The sequence below is a fragment of the Nilaparvata lugens genome, chromosome 1 (assembly GCF_014356525.2).
Source record: "Nilaparvata lugens isolate BPH chromosome 1, ASM1435652v1, whole genome shotgun sequence".
Lineage (NCBI taxonomy): Eukaryota > Metazoa > Arthropoda > Insecta > Hemiptera > Delphacidae > Nilaparvata > Nilaparvata lugens.
The window spans coordinates 13,003,621-13,019,514 of NC_052504.1; the positions used below are offsets into that span (position 1 = coordinate 13,003,621).

Genomic DNA, 15,894 nt, shown 5'->3' on the forward strand with positions numbered 1-15,894 from the left:
TTCTTTTATTCAATTGATCCTCCATATTCCATCTTCCGGATACATGTTCTTTTATATTATTGAACCTCCATTAAGTAACGTCATTCATCGAAACCAATAGCACAATAGTTAATGAAATAAATAAAATACGTCATTAAACAGTGGTTTTATAGACGTGTAAATTTAATAGGCGTATATTCAATCGGGCCTATGATATTCAATTGTTCATGTGGAATTCAAAACATTCTATAGTTTGGTCTCTTGAAGAAAGACATAGGGACCTAAATCCGTGCTCTGAAAAAACCCAGGGATCTTAATCCTTGCTCTGATTAGGAGAATACGCTCAATTGGAAAGAAGCGTAGCATAATTAAGTGCTTCACAGGCACCTCCAGGCAAAATTTCATGGAAGGACTGATTGAAAGTGTGTTGTTCTAACTGTATACATCATGATTCAATAAGATCCTACGTATCCTTTTGGACTTATTGAATTAGTATGTCAATACGGTTGGACAAGGTAACCTAAATTGAGAAATAGAAGTAGTAGGAATAGAAATAGTTTTTGGCGCTATCCTGTTTTTTTATTTTCTGAATATTTTAATTGCTAGATTTATTCGTTAAATAAATGAACTGAATTTTACAAGTTACAACTCAATGTGTCTAGCCACAGGGTAGCTATATGCTAGAACAACACATCGTTAGTGAGGGATTACTGATGTACCTTGGTAAAATGAAATTTAAATTTAATATAATTGAAACAATCATATTTCTTTCTTCCAGGCGTTCGAGTCAACAGATCTACAATGTCACCCTATTTTTCCTGTTCTTCATGTCACTCTATGGACTTCTTGGTGTTCAGTTTTTTGGAGAGTTGAAAAATCATTGCGTCGTCAATACTACACATCCTCAGTAAGTTTTCCATCGCTAGAATACCTATTTCTAGAGAAACACTAGAATATTGTTTGAAAATATCAAATAATAGATATGGAATACTCATTTCCATTAGTCACTGAGTGAATGTTTCATATTTCAATAAGAAATGAAGTCTGCAAGTCGTCACTTATGCTATAGTTTGAGCATTACGAGAAGAGCCCTGTTCGAGTGGAATGACAAATGAAGTGACTCGCTAACAGTAAAGCGTGCTATATTACTCTCAAAAAATACTAAAGGCTTCCTGTACGCGAAGTACTGTTCTCCCGCTAACGCCACTAACAGTCTAGGGACATTCTCGTAATGTGCCGTCTTTAATTACTTGTATCATTATTATTATTCAAATCAAGTACTTGAATCAATCAATTAATTCCAATTAGTAAGCTATGTATGACTGACCATCTATCTTTTTTCTAATTGGTACTAAAATTAGACTCATGTACCAGATATAGAATTATAGCTCACCCTCAACCTTATAGTATTTATAATAATTAAATTATTTACTTTCAAAAACACATCACTTGATGTTTTTCCTATTACTGAAAGCGTTATTGTAATTATAAATCCTTCACCCTATTTTGCATCACTATTCTTTTCATTTTGTTTTATTGTGTATTGTTGTTGTTGTTGTTTGCATGTATTCTTTTTGTTAATCCGTATCAAACTTTTGTACTTCGTAACTTCCTATCGAAACCTGATTGAATCTGATGCTAATCATTGATACTCTCTACAAAATTATAAATGTAGTTTGAGCATTTGATCAAAATATCAATCTAGTTTGAATTTTTTGTGTGTGTATCAATTGCATTGAAGTAAATTAATATGCATGAGTAGAATTAAATTCTTTAATATCGATTCTTCTCAAGTTGAATAATTCCTTGAATTTCAAAGAAACGCATTTGAATGATAGATGTGTTGATTATTTTTCAGTTCGATCACACTAAATAGCTTAGCTATACCAGACACATTCTGCTCCATGGATCCAGACTCAGGATATCAATGTCCTGAAGGATTGAAGTGTATGAAATTGGAACTGTCTAGATATGTGATGGGATTCAACGGATTTGATGAATTCGGTAATCAACAGTTAATTGGTTAATTTTTAATCATCCATAGTAAAATATTTTGTCTAGTATTTTACAATTTATTACTCCCAGTATAATCACATATTTGAAGAAGTGATAATTATTACAAAGAATCTCTAGTACTCGCTTTTTATTTTATTTTAGACCAACTAGATTCGGCCGATCACGCCATATCAAATGTCAAAAATGTTGTATAATGTATAGAAAATTTAAAAATAAATTTGAGTTGCTAATCAGTTATAATCCGGTGGTCCACAGGCCTAGTGGCTACCTGCAATAGTTGTCGTGCCATTGAGGTATTTGTATTATGAGTTTCGTTAACTTTTAAATCGATAAAATCGTGAATTTTTCGCTTGTATTTTTCGAATTTCAAGCACTTTTTAACCACAAATATTTTTATGCTTTTCACCAGTCAGTAATTAATGAAACTCATATCAGAATTTGTATTATGATTCAAGGATCCATAAGACGATGCCTACATGAGTTCCAGATTTTGTGATAATGAAATATGAATGAACCAACTCGGTTTGAACTGTTGGCAAATGATTTTAAAACCACGCGACTTTCATTGATGCTCAATGAATAGCGGCTATTTATTTATTTATTGATTAAATTATTCATAATTCTTTTTTCAATTATAATTTCAATAGGTTATCCGTTCAACGGATACTTATCTCTTATCTGTTATGAATAATAATATTTCACGCTTACTATTGAGTGAAAAATGGTAGCATCTTACTGTAATCTGAAGGTTGATTCACACATATGCGACTGTGCTGTGTTGCGTTTGCGATGGGACTGCGGCCGGTCGATTTTAGATGGATTCGTCAAAACTGTCTCTCCATTTGAAATGCATGGCTAGAGCCTACAGTCATTCACACAGGGGACTGTGCTGGTGTCGTACTGCGTTGGTGCTGCGACTGTGTCATTTGAGAGCTCTTTCAGAGAGCTCTTCAAGGCCACGGTCTCATGGCCTGTGAGTCGCCGAAGCGGCTTCGGCTGTTTCAGAAGAGCCTCGGGCATCCGGCTGTTCTGGTTTGTATATTAAGAATATTATAATCGTCAATTCATTCTCAAGTATTTTCAAAAGGTTCTCGAACTTCGGTATACTCATACGAAAATACTTGAAAAATTTCACTAGGTCTCTTTTAAGACGCGAAAATATTGTGTGAAATTCTCCCTCTTCATCTCTCGCCCTCCACAGCCGATGCACCCAATAATTTCGCCTCTTTCTCTCTTCTTCTTGTTCTTGCAATACAATAAACGCACCAACCGCTTTAATGACATCCTCTTCGTCGGAATCCATCTCTGTGACTGAAGTAATGAAATGATTGCACTGGAATGACGTAATAGAGAGCAAAACAGCAACAGCACGGCCGCAGCACAGTCCCCTATGTGTGAATGATAGCAACCCAACACGAGCAGTCCCATCGCAACCGCATCGCAGCACATTAGTAGCACAGTCCCATTTATGTGTGAATCAACCTTGAAAGTGACAATGCGTTTATTTATTTATTCGATGCAACATGTTTGTATCGAATAAATAAACAAACATGTTGTATCGATGATTTATCATAGTTGAGCATTGTTTGTTTATTTCAGCGACAAGTATATTCACTGTCTATCAGGCTGCCTCACAAGAAGGCTGGGTTTTCATAATGTACAGAGCGATTGACAGCCTGCCTGGATGGAGAGCAGTGTTTTACTTCAGCACAATGATATTCTTCCTGGCCTGGCTGGTCAAGAACGTTTTCATTGCTGTCATCACCGAAACCTTCAATGAAATTCGAGTTCAATTCCAGCAAATGTGGGGAATCCGTGGAGGAGGCATGTCTAACAAATCTGCATCTCAGGTAATTTATTTTAGTTCTGTTTTTCATTTACTTTTCTCATCCAGACTTGAATTTCACTCTTACCACTGAAACATTGTAGTAGATGACAAGAATAGAGCCCGGTTTCTGAGACACTTATCAAATGTAATGAACCATTGAACCTATAGATTTCATTCGATTTAAGAAGTGTCCTAGAAACTGGACCTAAATGTTCCAATTCCATTGTTTGAAATGAAAATTCAGATTATTAGTTTCGGAACTATTGACATTCGTATAAAACTTAAGGTTCCATTAAGCCCTATAATATTATAAATATCTGTGTGATAAAATGAGAGGAGCAAAATCCATTTTTCAATAATTTAGTCATCAATAAATTCAATTCAATTCAATTCAAATCAAATTTATTTCCTCCACAAAATTCAACAATTACAAAATTTAGGATAATGTACCTTAATCTAGTTTACTTACATTCTATCAACAAAATAAATCAAACCTGTACAATAATTATTAAAAATCAAAATTTTAGGTTTAGGTCAGCAGCTATCCTTTTGATTCGCAATACCGTATTTCATTTCTTTTAAATTAAGTTATCCATTTTTTTTTTTTTTGGAAAGAAGATAACTGCTAAAGTTGTTTGATCTTGAAGAAATACTAGTTCTGATTGGAGAGAAATAGTGTAACTGGATGTTTTTTCAGATCTTGACTGGAAACGACATGGGCTGGAAGTTGGTAACACTGGATGAGAATAAGCACAGTGGTTTGGCACCACCCGTTTGTCAGAAAATTCTGAGATCAGCTTCGTTTCGCCTGCTGATGATGGGCATCATTCTCGCCAACGGCCTCGTCACAGCTACAATGCACTTCAAACACGACGGCCGGCCTAGACATGTTTTCTACGAGAATTACTACTACATCGAAGTAATTACCCATTACTATTTATCGGATCTACTTTTTCGCCATTTGATACTCTTCTTGATTTGAAAAACTCAGTTCCATTCGAAAGCCTACTACTGTAGTTCTGATCCACACACAATATTCATTTGTGACTGTGCATCACAAAAATATAAATCGGAGTTTGAATGTTTCGGTCACAAGAATAAGGTTTGAGTTGCTGCGGAGTGATGAGGGAATAGAGTTATAAACATGCGCTCTGTTTCTCTCACAATTTATTTTGAAATAGCCGACAGGACAGCCAATCACATATCCTCTTCACTAGCCGACCTTATTCTTGTGACTGAACCTGTGACTAAATATTTCAACTTACTATATTATGATTGTTCATCTTTTGCAAGATTTGGTGGTGTAGCAGATAAGTCATTTTATTGTTTATTTTAAGTATTTTTAGCTATTAAGTCATTTATTGAAAATGATTTTGAAGTACTAGTCTCCGTTGTTACACCATTATCACTAGTAAATTGAGAGGGATAGAGATTGATCATTGTGTACCAACTGGAATTAGTATCTCAAAATCGTAAACACAATAAATTTAGTGGCTTTGACAATATCAAGTCGTTCTAATTCAATATGTTATTTGTTTTTTGAAGTTTTTTTCAAGACAAGACAAGAAACAAGAGTAAAGTTCTATAATACTATTGCAGTTCCGACTCTTCTATATGGAAGTGAGAATTGGATTCACACACGGAGAATGGACAGTCGAATTCAAGCTGCAGAAATGAGATTTCTAAGGAGTGTATTTGGCTGCACTAGAGTTGTTAGAATCAGAAATACCGATATAAGATAGGTTTTATCGGTTGCTCCTCTGCATGAAATAATTATACAAAATAAGAATTATACTGCAACTGGTGCAGTCATTTGGATAGAATGCCACCTGGAAGAATGCCACGTGAAGTCCAAAACTATAGACCTACTAGAAAAAGAGATGTGGGGAGGCCAAGAAAGAGATGGGTACCGGAACAGGTTATTTAATAAATCTAATCCCTGAAGTGAAGATGATGATGAAAGTTTTTAAGTTTTTGTCTAATATACCAATAATAAGACAAATAAAATTATTTATTATAAAAATAATAATAAACATTTGTATAAAAAAGGATGCTTTGGCAGTGATCAATGGTTCCATATTAGACTAATCAAGTCTATATGGAGTGTACAGTATTTGTTTGCAATAGCTTCATACTTCCATCAATATCTTTTAATCTAAAATTATGCCTTTCAACGTTTCTTTTCAGTTTGGATTCACTATCCTTTTAAATCTTGAAGCTCTATTCAAAATCTGGTGCCTTGGATTTCGTGGTTATTTCAAGCATTCTTATCACAAATTCGAACTTCTGCTAGTGATCGGCACTACAATACACGTTCTTCCAAGTCTGTATAATTCGGAACTCACATATTTTCAGGTAAGAACTTAATTCATTTCCAGTTCACTTTAAAAATTTATCTATGATAAAAGTTGCATTAATTAAAATTCAATGTATGTAATTTTTTAAACATATTAGTTTCAAATTCCTAATCGAATTTAATCTAAATTTGTTGTTTAAATTTAAACGTGTGGCATTTGTTCTAGGTTCTGCGAGTCGTCCGCCTAATAAAAGCTTCGCCAATGCTAGAAGATTTTGTCTACAAAATTTTCGGACCTGGAAAAAAGTTGGGCAGTCTGATTATATTCACAATGTGCCTCTTGATTATTTCTTCTAGCATTTCAATGCAACTGTTTTGTTTCCTGTGCGATTTCAATAAATTCGAAAGTTTTCCTGAGGTAAGACATCTCAAATTTCTGTCTAGAACTATTTTGAATTCTTTGTATTCAATAATACATACAATAATTTATTGTATGTTAACATTTCCTCTTGGTCATCATAGTTGATTGTAGTTGAGTATCAATGCTACAAAAAACTGTTGCAAAAATCTGATTTTCTTTTAAACCTCCCGCCAAAAATTCTTCTCATTTGTGTTTTGAAGTTTTATTTGCAATTCTTGAGACTTAATCAAAATTATTATCACCCTCCGCAAATCATATACCGTACTTTTTTGTTCCCAATTGTGTAAATGCTGTACTATATTGAATGAGGTCTATTGTTTGTTATTATTCCTTTGTGGTGATCGTCAAATAATACATTATATTCCATTCAAATCATGAAGTTTATCTCAGTATACTATATTCAATACGATGGTTATCTTATTCTAGCAATACGTAGTAGACATTTCAGCCTCTTCTTCCGATTTATAACTGAGCAAAAATAAGTAATTTCTACAATGAACTCAAAATAAATTTACCTGAGATAGGCTACCTAATTTTAATTGTAATTATTATTGTTTGATTGGAAAAATAAATTTGAATTGCGATTTAATGGTAGAAAATTGTTGTATTTTCTATTCTGAACTTATTCAATCTGGTTGCAGGCATTCATGTCCATGTTTCAAATCCTGACACAAGAGGCTTGGGTTGAAGTTATGGATGAAACTATGCTGAGAACGAGGACTACATTGACTCCACTGGTGGCTGTTTACTTCATATTGTACCATCTGTTTGTCACACTGGTAAGAATCCTCTTCATGCATTATTGTTTATAAATTATTACTAAAAACAAGCGTTTTTCAGTTATCTCCTACTTACAAATAAAGATTGAAATGAAATCAGAGTAGTTCACTGAATTATTTATTTATTTATTCATATGGCTTTTATCGGCAGACATCCTTTTGGATGTTCTGCCTTGCCGTATTACCCAATGTCAATTCCTATCAACACCCAAGTTCATAGGTTATGTATTGGGTTCTTCATGTTCTCTTACTAAAAAATTGCACTGAATGATTATTCTTTATAAATAACGACACATATTAAGGCTAATGAACTATTAAACTTATATATTTTATAATATAGTCCATTAATCAAATTAGTGATCTTAGAAACCGGACCTTATTATTCTAATGAATACTATAATAGATTGCATATTTTTCAAACGCACTGCCTTTATTCGATCTACAGATTGTGTTGAGCTTGTTCGTCGCAGTTATCCTGGACAACTTGGAACTCGACGAAGACATAAAGAAGTTGAAGCAGTTGAAATTCAGAGAGCAGAGCGCTGAGATCAAGGAGACACTGCCATTTCGATTGCGAGTATTCGAAAAATTCCCAGACAGTCCGAAAATGACCTGTTTACATAAAGTGTCATCCGACTTTCTCTTACCAAAAGTAAGTTATTAGTTACATGAAGTGACATTAGTTACATGAAAAGCTGTTCATCCAACTTGAACTGAACATTCAGATTTATTGTAATGTTCAATGTTTTGGTCAGATTTGTAAGGATGGAAAAATCCGATGTAATCAGATGTATAAATTAACAGAAATCTTATAAAAGGCGAATAAATATCATAGGTTTAAAAAATCGTTATAAATTAACATAAATCATTTAAAAGGTGGAAAGAATCATAGGTTTAAAAAATAATAATTTGAAATACGTGAGGTAGTTTACTATAAGAATATAATTCTCCACTAATTTTTATCAAGTCCGTTTCACCATTCTTATTTGTAGCAGAAATAATTTACCTCAGTTGCGGTCTCTTTTTCTTGAATAATGATTCTATGTACGCCTTCACTCTTAAGGGTATCTTCACACTTGGTTCAGACTTGCAGAAGTTTAGTTAAGTTTGCTTTAGTTTAGTTCATTCTTCACCACAGTCTATTTACTTGTCGCAAATTGAGAAACGACGTGACGTGACATGACGAAGACATTATGATCATAAGATATTGACTGATATAGCAGGCTCACGTCACGTCTTGTTACGTCGCATATCAATTTTCAACAAACAAGGAATCGCCAGATCTGAAGACGTCTGGACCAGACTTGTAAGAGCCTTTAACCGACTCTGAGATGATAATTATCTATTAATCAAACTTACAAACAAACACTTACTAACGCTACGCTGAAATACGTTCTATCTCCCAATGTTGTATTCAAACTATCTATCCGTCCCGTTCACATCAGTTTTGCGTAGCTTTCAATGTTGGGAGATAGGACTGCTACGTCTTCCGAAGACGTATTTATGCGTAGCGTAGCGTAATTCTGAATAAACCTTAAGCATTAACAGTAGAAGCCAAACATGAAATCAATTATTTTTACTCTATCTCATTAATTGCCATTTTCTCTTATTTCCAGGTTCGAGAAAGTTTTATGAGACAATTCGTCTATGAAATGGAAGAAGAAGATACCGAAAATGCGAAGAAAATCTATGACGTATGTGCTTCTAAAATAACTTACAGAAAGCAGAGATCCATCAAGCTGTTGAACAATATGCCGAAAATCAGGCACGTCACTACCGAACTACGCAAAGCGAGCATCACCTACATCATAAAGTGAGTTTTAATAAATTTTGATGCAAGGCATCAATCAAACCGCTCCAATTACTAACGTTATTTAATTTCAACGTTTATGAGCTTTCTAATATTGAAAGAAGGATATATCCAATTTTAACAATTTAACAATTTTAAAAGGGTACTTAGATTTATAATTTTTATTTATATTAAAGAGTAGCCCTATAGAAAAAAAGACAACAGGATATATCCAGTATGTTCCCATAATAATAGAAATTGCGATTTTCTTCGGATGTTTACCACTTTCACGATTATTGTGTGCAAAGCGTGAAAATGCCCTAACACCTGAAAGGTCTAGTTGTCACAGTACCGGTGAGTAATTAATGTTTTTTTCTCATAGTCTTTATTCTCCTCTTTGGAAAGTGAATTAAAAATCGATGCTCATGATTTAAGATAGATAGATAGATCTATCATTATTTTATTCATTAGATTCATTTAGATTCATAATATCACGTCAAAATCAGAACACCTACACACAAAATAGATTCCAAGTCAATTAGTCTATATTTGAAGTATCTTTGTTATGATTAACTATATTACATTAATTATATGATTGTTTATTTGATTTATCTATCCATATTGTACTGGTCTCGATTTTATTATTGACCGAGCGAAGTGAGATCTAAGATTCAAGTCGACGGTTTGGCATTTCTCTTAATGTTTAAATGTTGTTATGTTGCGCATTTACGGCGAAACGCGGTAATAGATTTTCATGAAATTTGACAGGTATGTTCCTTTTTTAATTGCGCGTCGACGTATATACAAGGTTTTTGGAAATTTTGGTTTTCAAGGATAATATAAAAGGAAAAAGGAGCCTCCTTCATACGTCAATATTGGAGTAAAAATCAGACTATAGAATTATTCATCATAAATCAGCTGTCGAGTTGACTATAAATTGCATGCCATGACGCATGCAATTCAATATAATGTAACTCGGTAAAAAATTAACAGTTGTGTAGACTCATTGAATGCAATTTTTATGCACTATTAAATTTAATAGGATGCAAAGAACTTAATACAGCTCGTCTGGGCGCCTAGATGTCTTCTGGTTTTCTCGCGCTAAATTCCGGAAAGCGTTATATGATAATTAAATCTTGTGTAAGCATGATCTGATCAAATAAATAGTTAGTGTATCAGTGTGGATGTGCTTATGGTTTGGGACGTCGTTATAACTGCGCGAGGTCTACTGTTCACAGAACTAATAGTTAAGTGCTGTGTTAAAAAATCATGTTAACTATTGTAAGGAATGTTTGAAATCGTGACTAGAGCACAAGATCTCTTTTTCTAGCCATGCCAGTTATTTGACAAAAAATTATTTATTTTCTTGTAACACTGTTGTTAATTGGTGAATAAATTTGATTCGATTTGAGTCAATCCATGATAGTCTGTCTATAAGATTTCAGCGGTTGTAGATCAATGCAGTTCTATGCTGGGTTCTGGCAGGTGAAGAAACTCTTCAACATCATAAAAAGGATTTAAGCAGAGAGACCTATACTGAGCATTAATACCCCGAAAGTGAAGAGAAATGTTTCTATCAGCATTACAGCATCCAAATTCACACAACCCAAATAATGTGCTAAACAAGGTTTCATGTTTTGACCTCTCATTGTTACCTTATATTGTTACCTATATTTTATTCCATGAATTTATTGTTATATTGTGCTTTCAGTGACTCGAACAATCAGAGACTGCTTCTGGGTGACTCGGCTGTCATTCCGATTCCGGGCAAAGGAGCGTTGAACCCTCAAGGAACTATCAGCAGTGCAAAGCAACTCAGAATCGATCAGAAAAAGTTTGTATTCACATTTAATTGTCTACAGTTGATGATATTTTTTTAATTTGTACATAATTCCTTTATTAATTTATACCAATTTGGTATCCCTTGAAGTTTCTGATGGGAAATTACCATAGGTTAATAGATTGGCATTTCATGAAGATGGGCAATTTCCATGATTCATTGATCTCAAGTTTACAGTCATATTCAAAGTTAAACTCTATGGCCCAGTTGCACAAAAGCCGGTTGAATTTTAATCGTGATCAATTTCACGAGTACCAATCAGAGAAGGCGTTTTTGAAAAGACGGCTTCTCTGATTTGTTCTCGTGGAATTGATCACGATTAAAATTTAACCGGCTTTTGTGCAACCAGCACTATAAGTTGAAGTTATTGATACGCCATTAGAATCATCTTGCTTAATACGTGTTCATTTCACAGCCAATACTGCCTGTTAAAAAGTTACTAAGGGCCGGTTTCCGAGCTCGGGATCTATAAGTTCTGGACTTACAGAGTCCAGGACTCAAATAAGCTCTCGGGTCTAAATTGACTTTCTGAGTCACGATTTTATCTTCTAAACTCCGGAGTCTATCAAGTTCTCGACTTATTTGAGTCCAGGACTTTAACGCAGTAGACATGAGGGAAATTCACAATATTTTGCTGTTGTATTGTTGGCATTATAGCATAACGGAAACAGCTGATTGCAGCGGGACAATTCAAATGAGCATGCTCTCCAAACTATTTTGTAAAAATACGTTTCGATTTCTTTGTAGGCCTATTCAAAGCAAAACCTTTGAAAGGTGAATGAATAAACATTTCATTTTACGTTATGCTGTTATTGATCATTGATCCTAACCAGTGATTTTGGAATAAAAAATTCATTAGGCTATTGAGTTTGAAAACGTATTTGTTTTGAAAAAACTGGAGTAATAATTTATTATTGTTTTTATTATTATTAATATGTTGAATATGACATTGATTAATAACATTCAGATTGGAATATTAATTCCAAGGCAATCCTTGTATTATTTTGCTTGAACATTTTTAGGTTATGTCATAAAATGAGGCTAGTTTTTTACGCATAATTCTGATACAATTATATTCCAAAATGAACTTGCAAACTATAAATTATGAATTTAGATTGACTAATCCAAATAATTTAGGTATTCCATGACATCTATTTGGCTTTTTATCTACTCCAAAACAATAACTGAATTAATTGTGTTTGCTCAGTCAAGTCTAGAACTTGAATTAAAACCCTACCCCAGTCGAGGGCTTAAAATCACGCTGTTTTAAGTCCTGGACTTAACGATTTTTGATAAATCCTTGACTCGGAAAGAGACGAAAATCTAATTCAAGTCCTGGACTTATAAGGCCTTCACTCAGAAAGCGAAATTATAAACTCCAGGGTCTAACATGTTTTCTAAACTCCAGAGTCTATTTAAGTCCTCAACTACGTTAACGCTCTGACTCGGAAAGCCAATTTTCTGACTCCAGAGTTTAAAGCCAGTTAAAGTCTAGAACTTAGCTAAATCCCGAGCTCGGAAACCGGCCCTAAATGTTTTTGTAAAATGTTCATTTCAAATTGAATTATACAGAGTTCTGAAACATTCTGTATAGTATGCAACGTCTGACTGCATTTAGAGATGAAAGTACCGGCTCTTAACAAGGTACTGAATGTTTTGTAAAATGACAGTTCCAAGACTTTCGCCATCTCTTTCGTTATCCGAATATTGATGTATAATATTTCTCACGATCATATCTAATAATCATATCTCATTGTCTTTATCTCTTTCCTGTATAGGGCTACTTGTAATATAAATATAAAGAATGTCGTGATAAAATATTTTAAAAAAAGGGTACTGAGATTTTTATTTATTTTCTTTATTCTCATTGTCTTTGTATATTAGCGTTTAATGGACCTTGATACATAGTTGGTTCTGATAATAGAAATAGTTTTCTATACTATCATAGTTTAAAGAAAACAAAAACAATAAACTTTTATGTAACAAATAAACGCTTTAGAAGAGAGCCAATAAAAGAGCATGTTGTGACTTCTCACATAAGTGTGATAATTGTACACGACTGAATAAATGAATATTAAATTAAAAAGACTATGAAATTGTCAAAAACCACAGATTTATTGATACTTAGAAAGACCGGTTTCGGTTATTACACCATTGTCAATCTCTGACAAACTCTTTATCAGAGATTGACAATGGTGTAATAACCGAAACCGGTCTTTCTAAGTATCAATAAATATGTGGTTTTTGACAATTTCATAGTCTTTTTCATTTAATATGAATAGTTACCACAATATCAACTTCTCAACTACACAAAAAAAAGAATATATAAATAAAAATAACCCTTGCTATTCATAACTATTCAAATTGGTTATGATGTTTCGAATTGTTTGCAGATCGATTCGTCGGAGCGTGCGCAGTGGCTCGATCAAGCTGAAGCAGACGTACGAGCACCTGATGGAGAACGGCGACATCGGCGCCATGAATCGGGTGAGCTCGTCACGCAGCCGGCCGCACGACCTCGACATCAAACTGCTGCAGGCCAAGAGGCAGCAGGCCGAAATGCGCAGGTCTCTCACATTATGAAACCACAATTCTCGTTGATATTCTCATCAACTATTAATAAAACCAATTTATAACCAGTACATCATTAAATCGGATACAATTCATTTATAACCAATACATCAAGGCCCAGTTGCAAAAAAACTTGTAAAATTTTTATCGTGATTAGATGCCAAGAGAGCTGATCAGAGAAGCCTTCTTCTCGAAAAGTCATTCTCTGATTGGTTCTAGTGGCATTTAAAAATCTAGATTGAAATTTAACAGGCTTTTATGCAACCAGCACTTAGTATATTAAATGAGATGTTGCCAACATCCAATTACTTTTTTATATTCGAGAACTAAGACTAAGAACGAAAATTTTGACACTTGATAATGACCGAAACTAGTCGTGTTTAAAAAAGGTACTAGTAATTTTATGTAATAAACCTCCCTATGTAGTAAAGCCCTATTGAAATAATTTGAAACAAGAACTTGGATTTCGTAGCAGAAGAGGATTCGTCTATTTATAATAGACCACATAATATCTCATTTTTACCACTTACTCGAACTAGACAATAACTTTACTTATTTTGTACACTTTTCATATTTTGTCTTGAATCAATCAAAAATTGTCCCGTATAACTTCGATACTATTGAGAATATTTCAAAAAATTTCGAATTGTAAATCTCTCATGAATCTTCCTTTAATCTCAGTAAGATTCACAATCTTCCTCGAATATATGGAAGAAGATTCAATAATAAATCTAATGAGATCAAAACATCTCATGCAATAAAAAAATATAGAAAATCCATTCTATTTTATCTTATTTATCACCATTTACATTCTCTGTTTACAGTTTACACTGTTAGAACAGGTGCCTCGTCAAATAGAATAAAAACCTGGATATCGTTAATAGGGTACATGGATTTTTATTTTTATTGTAGTAAATAAAAGAGCATTAGTGGTAGCTCTATATAACAAATTGAATACTCCCGAGTGTAATACAAAATCTCCATTTTCATGACAGATGATAACGTTTTGCATGGTTTCTTGTAAATAAAATATATTTGTAGACTTTTATAAAACTATTTTCTTATTAAATGAATTGTATTTTGTAGGAATCAACGTGAAGAGGATCTGAGGGAAAATCATCCTTTATTTGACACGCCACTGTTTCTGGTGCCTCGCGAGAGCAAATTCAGGAAAGCTTGTCAGCTGATAGTCTATGCACGTTATGATGCCCGTCTGAGAGACCCTCTCACCGGAAAGGAGCGGAAAGTCAACTACAAGCGGCTCCAGTAAGTGTTCCAACATGATCACCTAAGTAAACTCTCAAAACAGCACCTAAGTATTCTACAATGGTCATTTTTTCAACATCCAATAACATATCATAAGACATAGACAAGCAGTAGGGGGCGATGTTCACAGAGCTGAACAGTGTGTCCTCTCAACCAAACGCTCTATCGACGCGGCTAGATCGTCAATTTTTGTCGAGTTGTAGACGCAGAATCATGGCTGCCTCGATTGAGTCTCTTGCCAAGTGTGAATATTTTAGTGTTTTTATACACTTCATTCACATGGGCTATTTTTTAACAAATTAAAAACAATATAAAAATCTTGCAGTTACCCTTTATTTTTTGAAAACTTTAAAATAGTTCAACAACTAGTTTCGACCCTAACTTAGGTCATTTTCAAGTTGTTTTCTTCAATTCTTATTAATTTAGTGTGTATTCTTTTTTTTGAAATCAATGGAAGTCACCGGAGAATGAGTCAAGTTTAAGCAGAAAACTTTGTGAGTGATGATGTGTGTGAATGGTGTCGGAAATTTCAAGACATCAGTTAAAATGTACAATATATCAAGTACAATTTCAGGCAATAATATCTACAGTTATAATATTTTTAGATTTAGCCGCTAATGGGTCGGGACCAGTTAGTTTATCATGTTCATTCGAAAACATGGGAGTGACCTGGCTAGAATCATTCTAGTTATAGATGCTTGGAACATCAGTGCTAGCTACTACACAATAACTAAGAAATTGAAAATATTATTTAGAGTGTGAGATCTAAACATGAGAAGAGATCAATCATGTTGTGAATGAAATGAGTGTTTATTGATTTATGTTACTATTCTAGTAATCGGCGTGTGAACGTTCCCATAAGAACCAATGCTATTCATATTTTTTCTCAAAGTGACCAGGTGTGAACTAGTGTATTATAGTGAGGTCCACGTTATAATGGCAGTGTACGATTGACAATACTGTTGCTGTCCTTTTCTATCATACAACAAAACAGATAGCGCTATCTCTCTCTAGCTTTGCAATGTTGTCAGTTTGCCAGAATATTTCATTTTTACTTTTGACAGTGACTGTACAAAAGTAACTCAGCCGCCATTTTTTTCTTCATTCTA

The 15,894-nt window shown here is 33.8% G+C and overlaps 1 protein-coding gene across 2 annotated transcripts in view; it reads left to right on the top strand.

Annotated features, from left to right (window-relative positions):
- The window catches only part of LOC111064065 (sodium leak channel non-selective protein), a 59,764-nt gene that overhangs the window by 6,832 nt on the left and 37,038 nt on the right, over nt 1–15,894 (top strand). For both annotated transcript variants that reach the window (XM_039430584.1, XM_039430592.1), the window contains exons 4-15: nt 758–886; nt 1,838–1,983; nt 3,595–3,845; nt 4,521–4,742; nt 6,011–6,178; nt 6,346–6,537; nt 7,182–7,319; nt 7,765–7,971; nt 8,936–9,132; nt 10,820–10,942; nt 13,342–13,515; nt 14,606–14,785. In XM_039430584.1, coding sequence (XP_039286518.1) covers nt 758–886; nt 1,838–1,983; nt 3,595–3,845; nt 4,521–4,742; nt 6,011–6,178; nt 6,346–6,537; nt 7,182–7,319; nt 7,765–7,971; nt 8,936–9,132; nt 10,820–10,942; nt 13,342–13,515; nt 14,606–14,785 — 2,127 coding nt within the window. The remainder of the gene's footprint in view (nt 1–757; nt 887–1,837; nt 1,984–3,594; nt 3,846–4,520; nt 4,743–6,010; nt 6,179–6,345; nt 6,538–7,181; nt 7,320–7,764; nt 7,972–8,935; nt 9,133–10,819; nt 10,943–13,341; nt 13,516–14,605; nt 14,786–15,894) is intronic.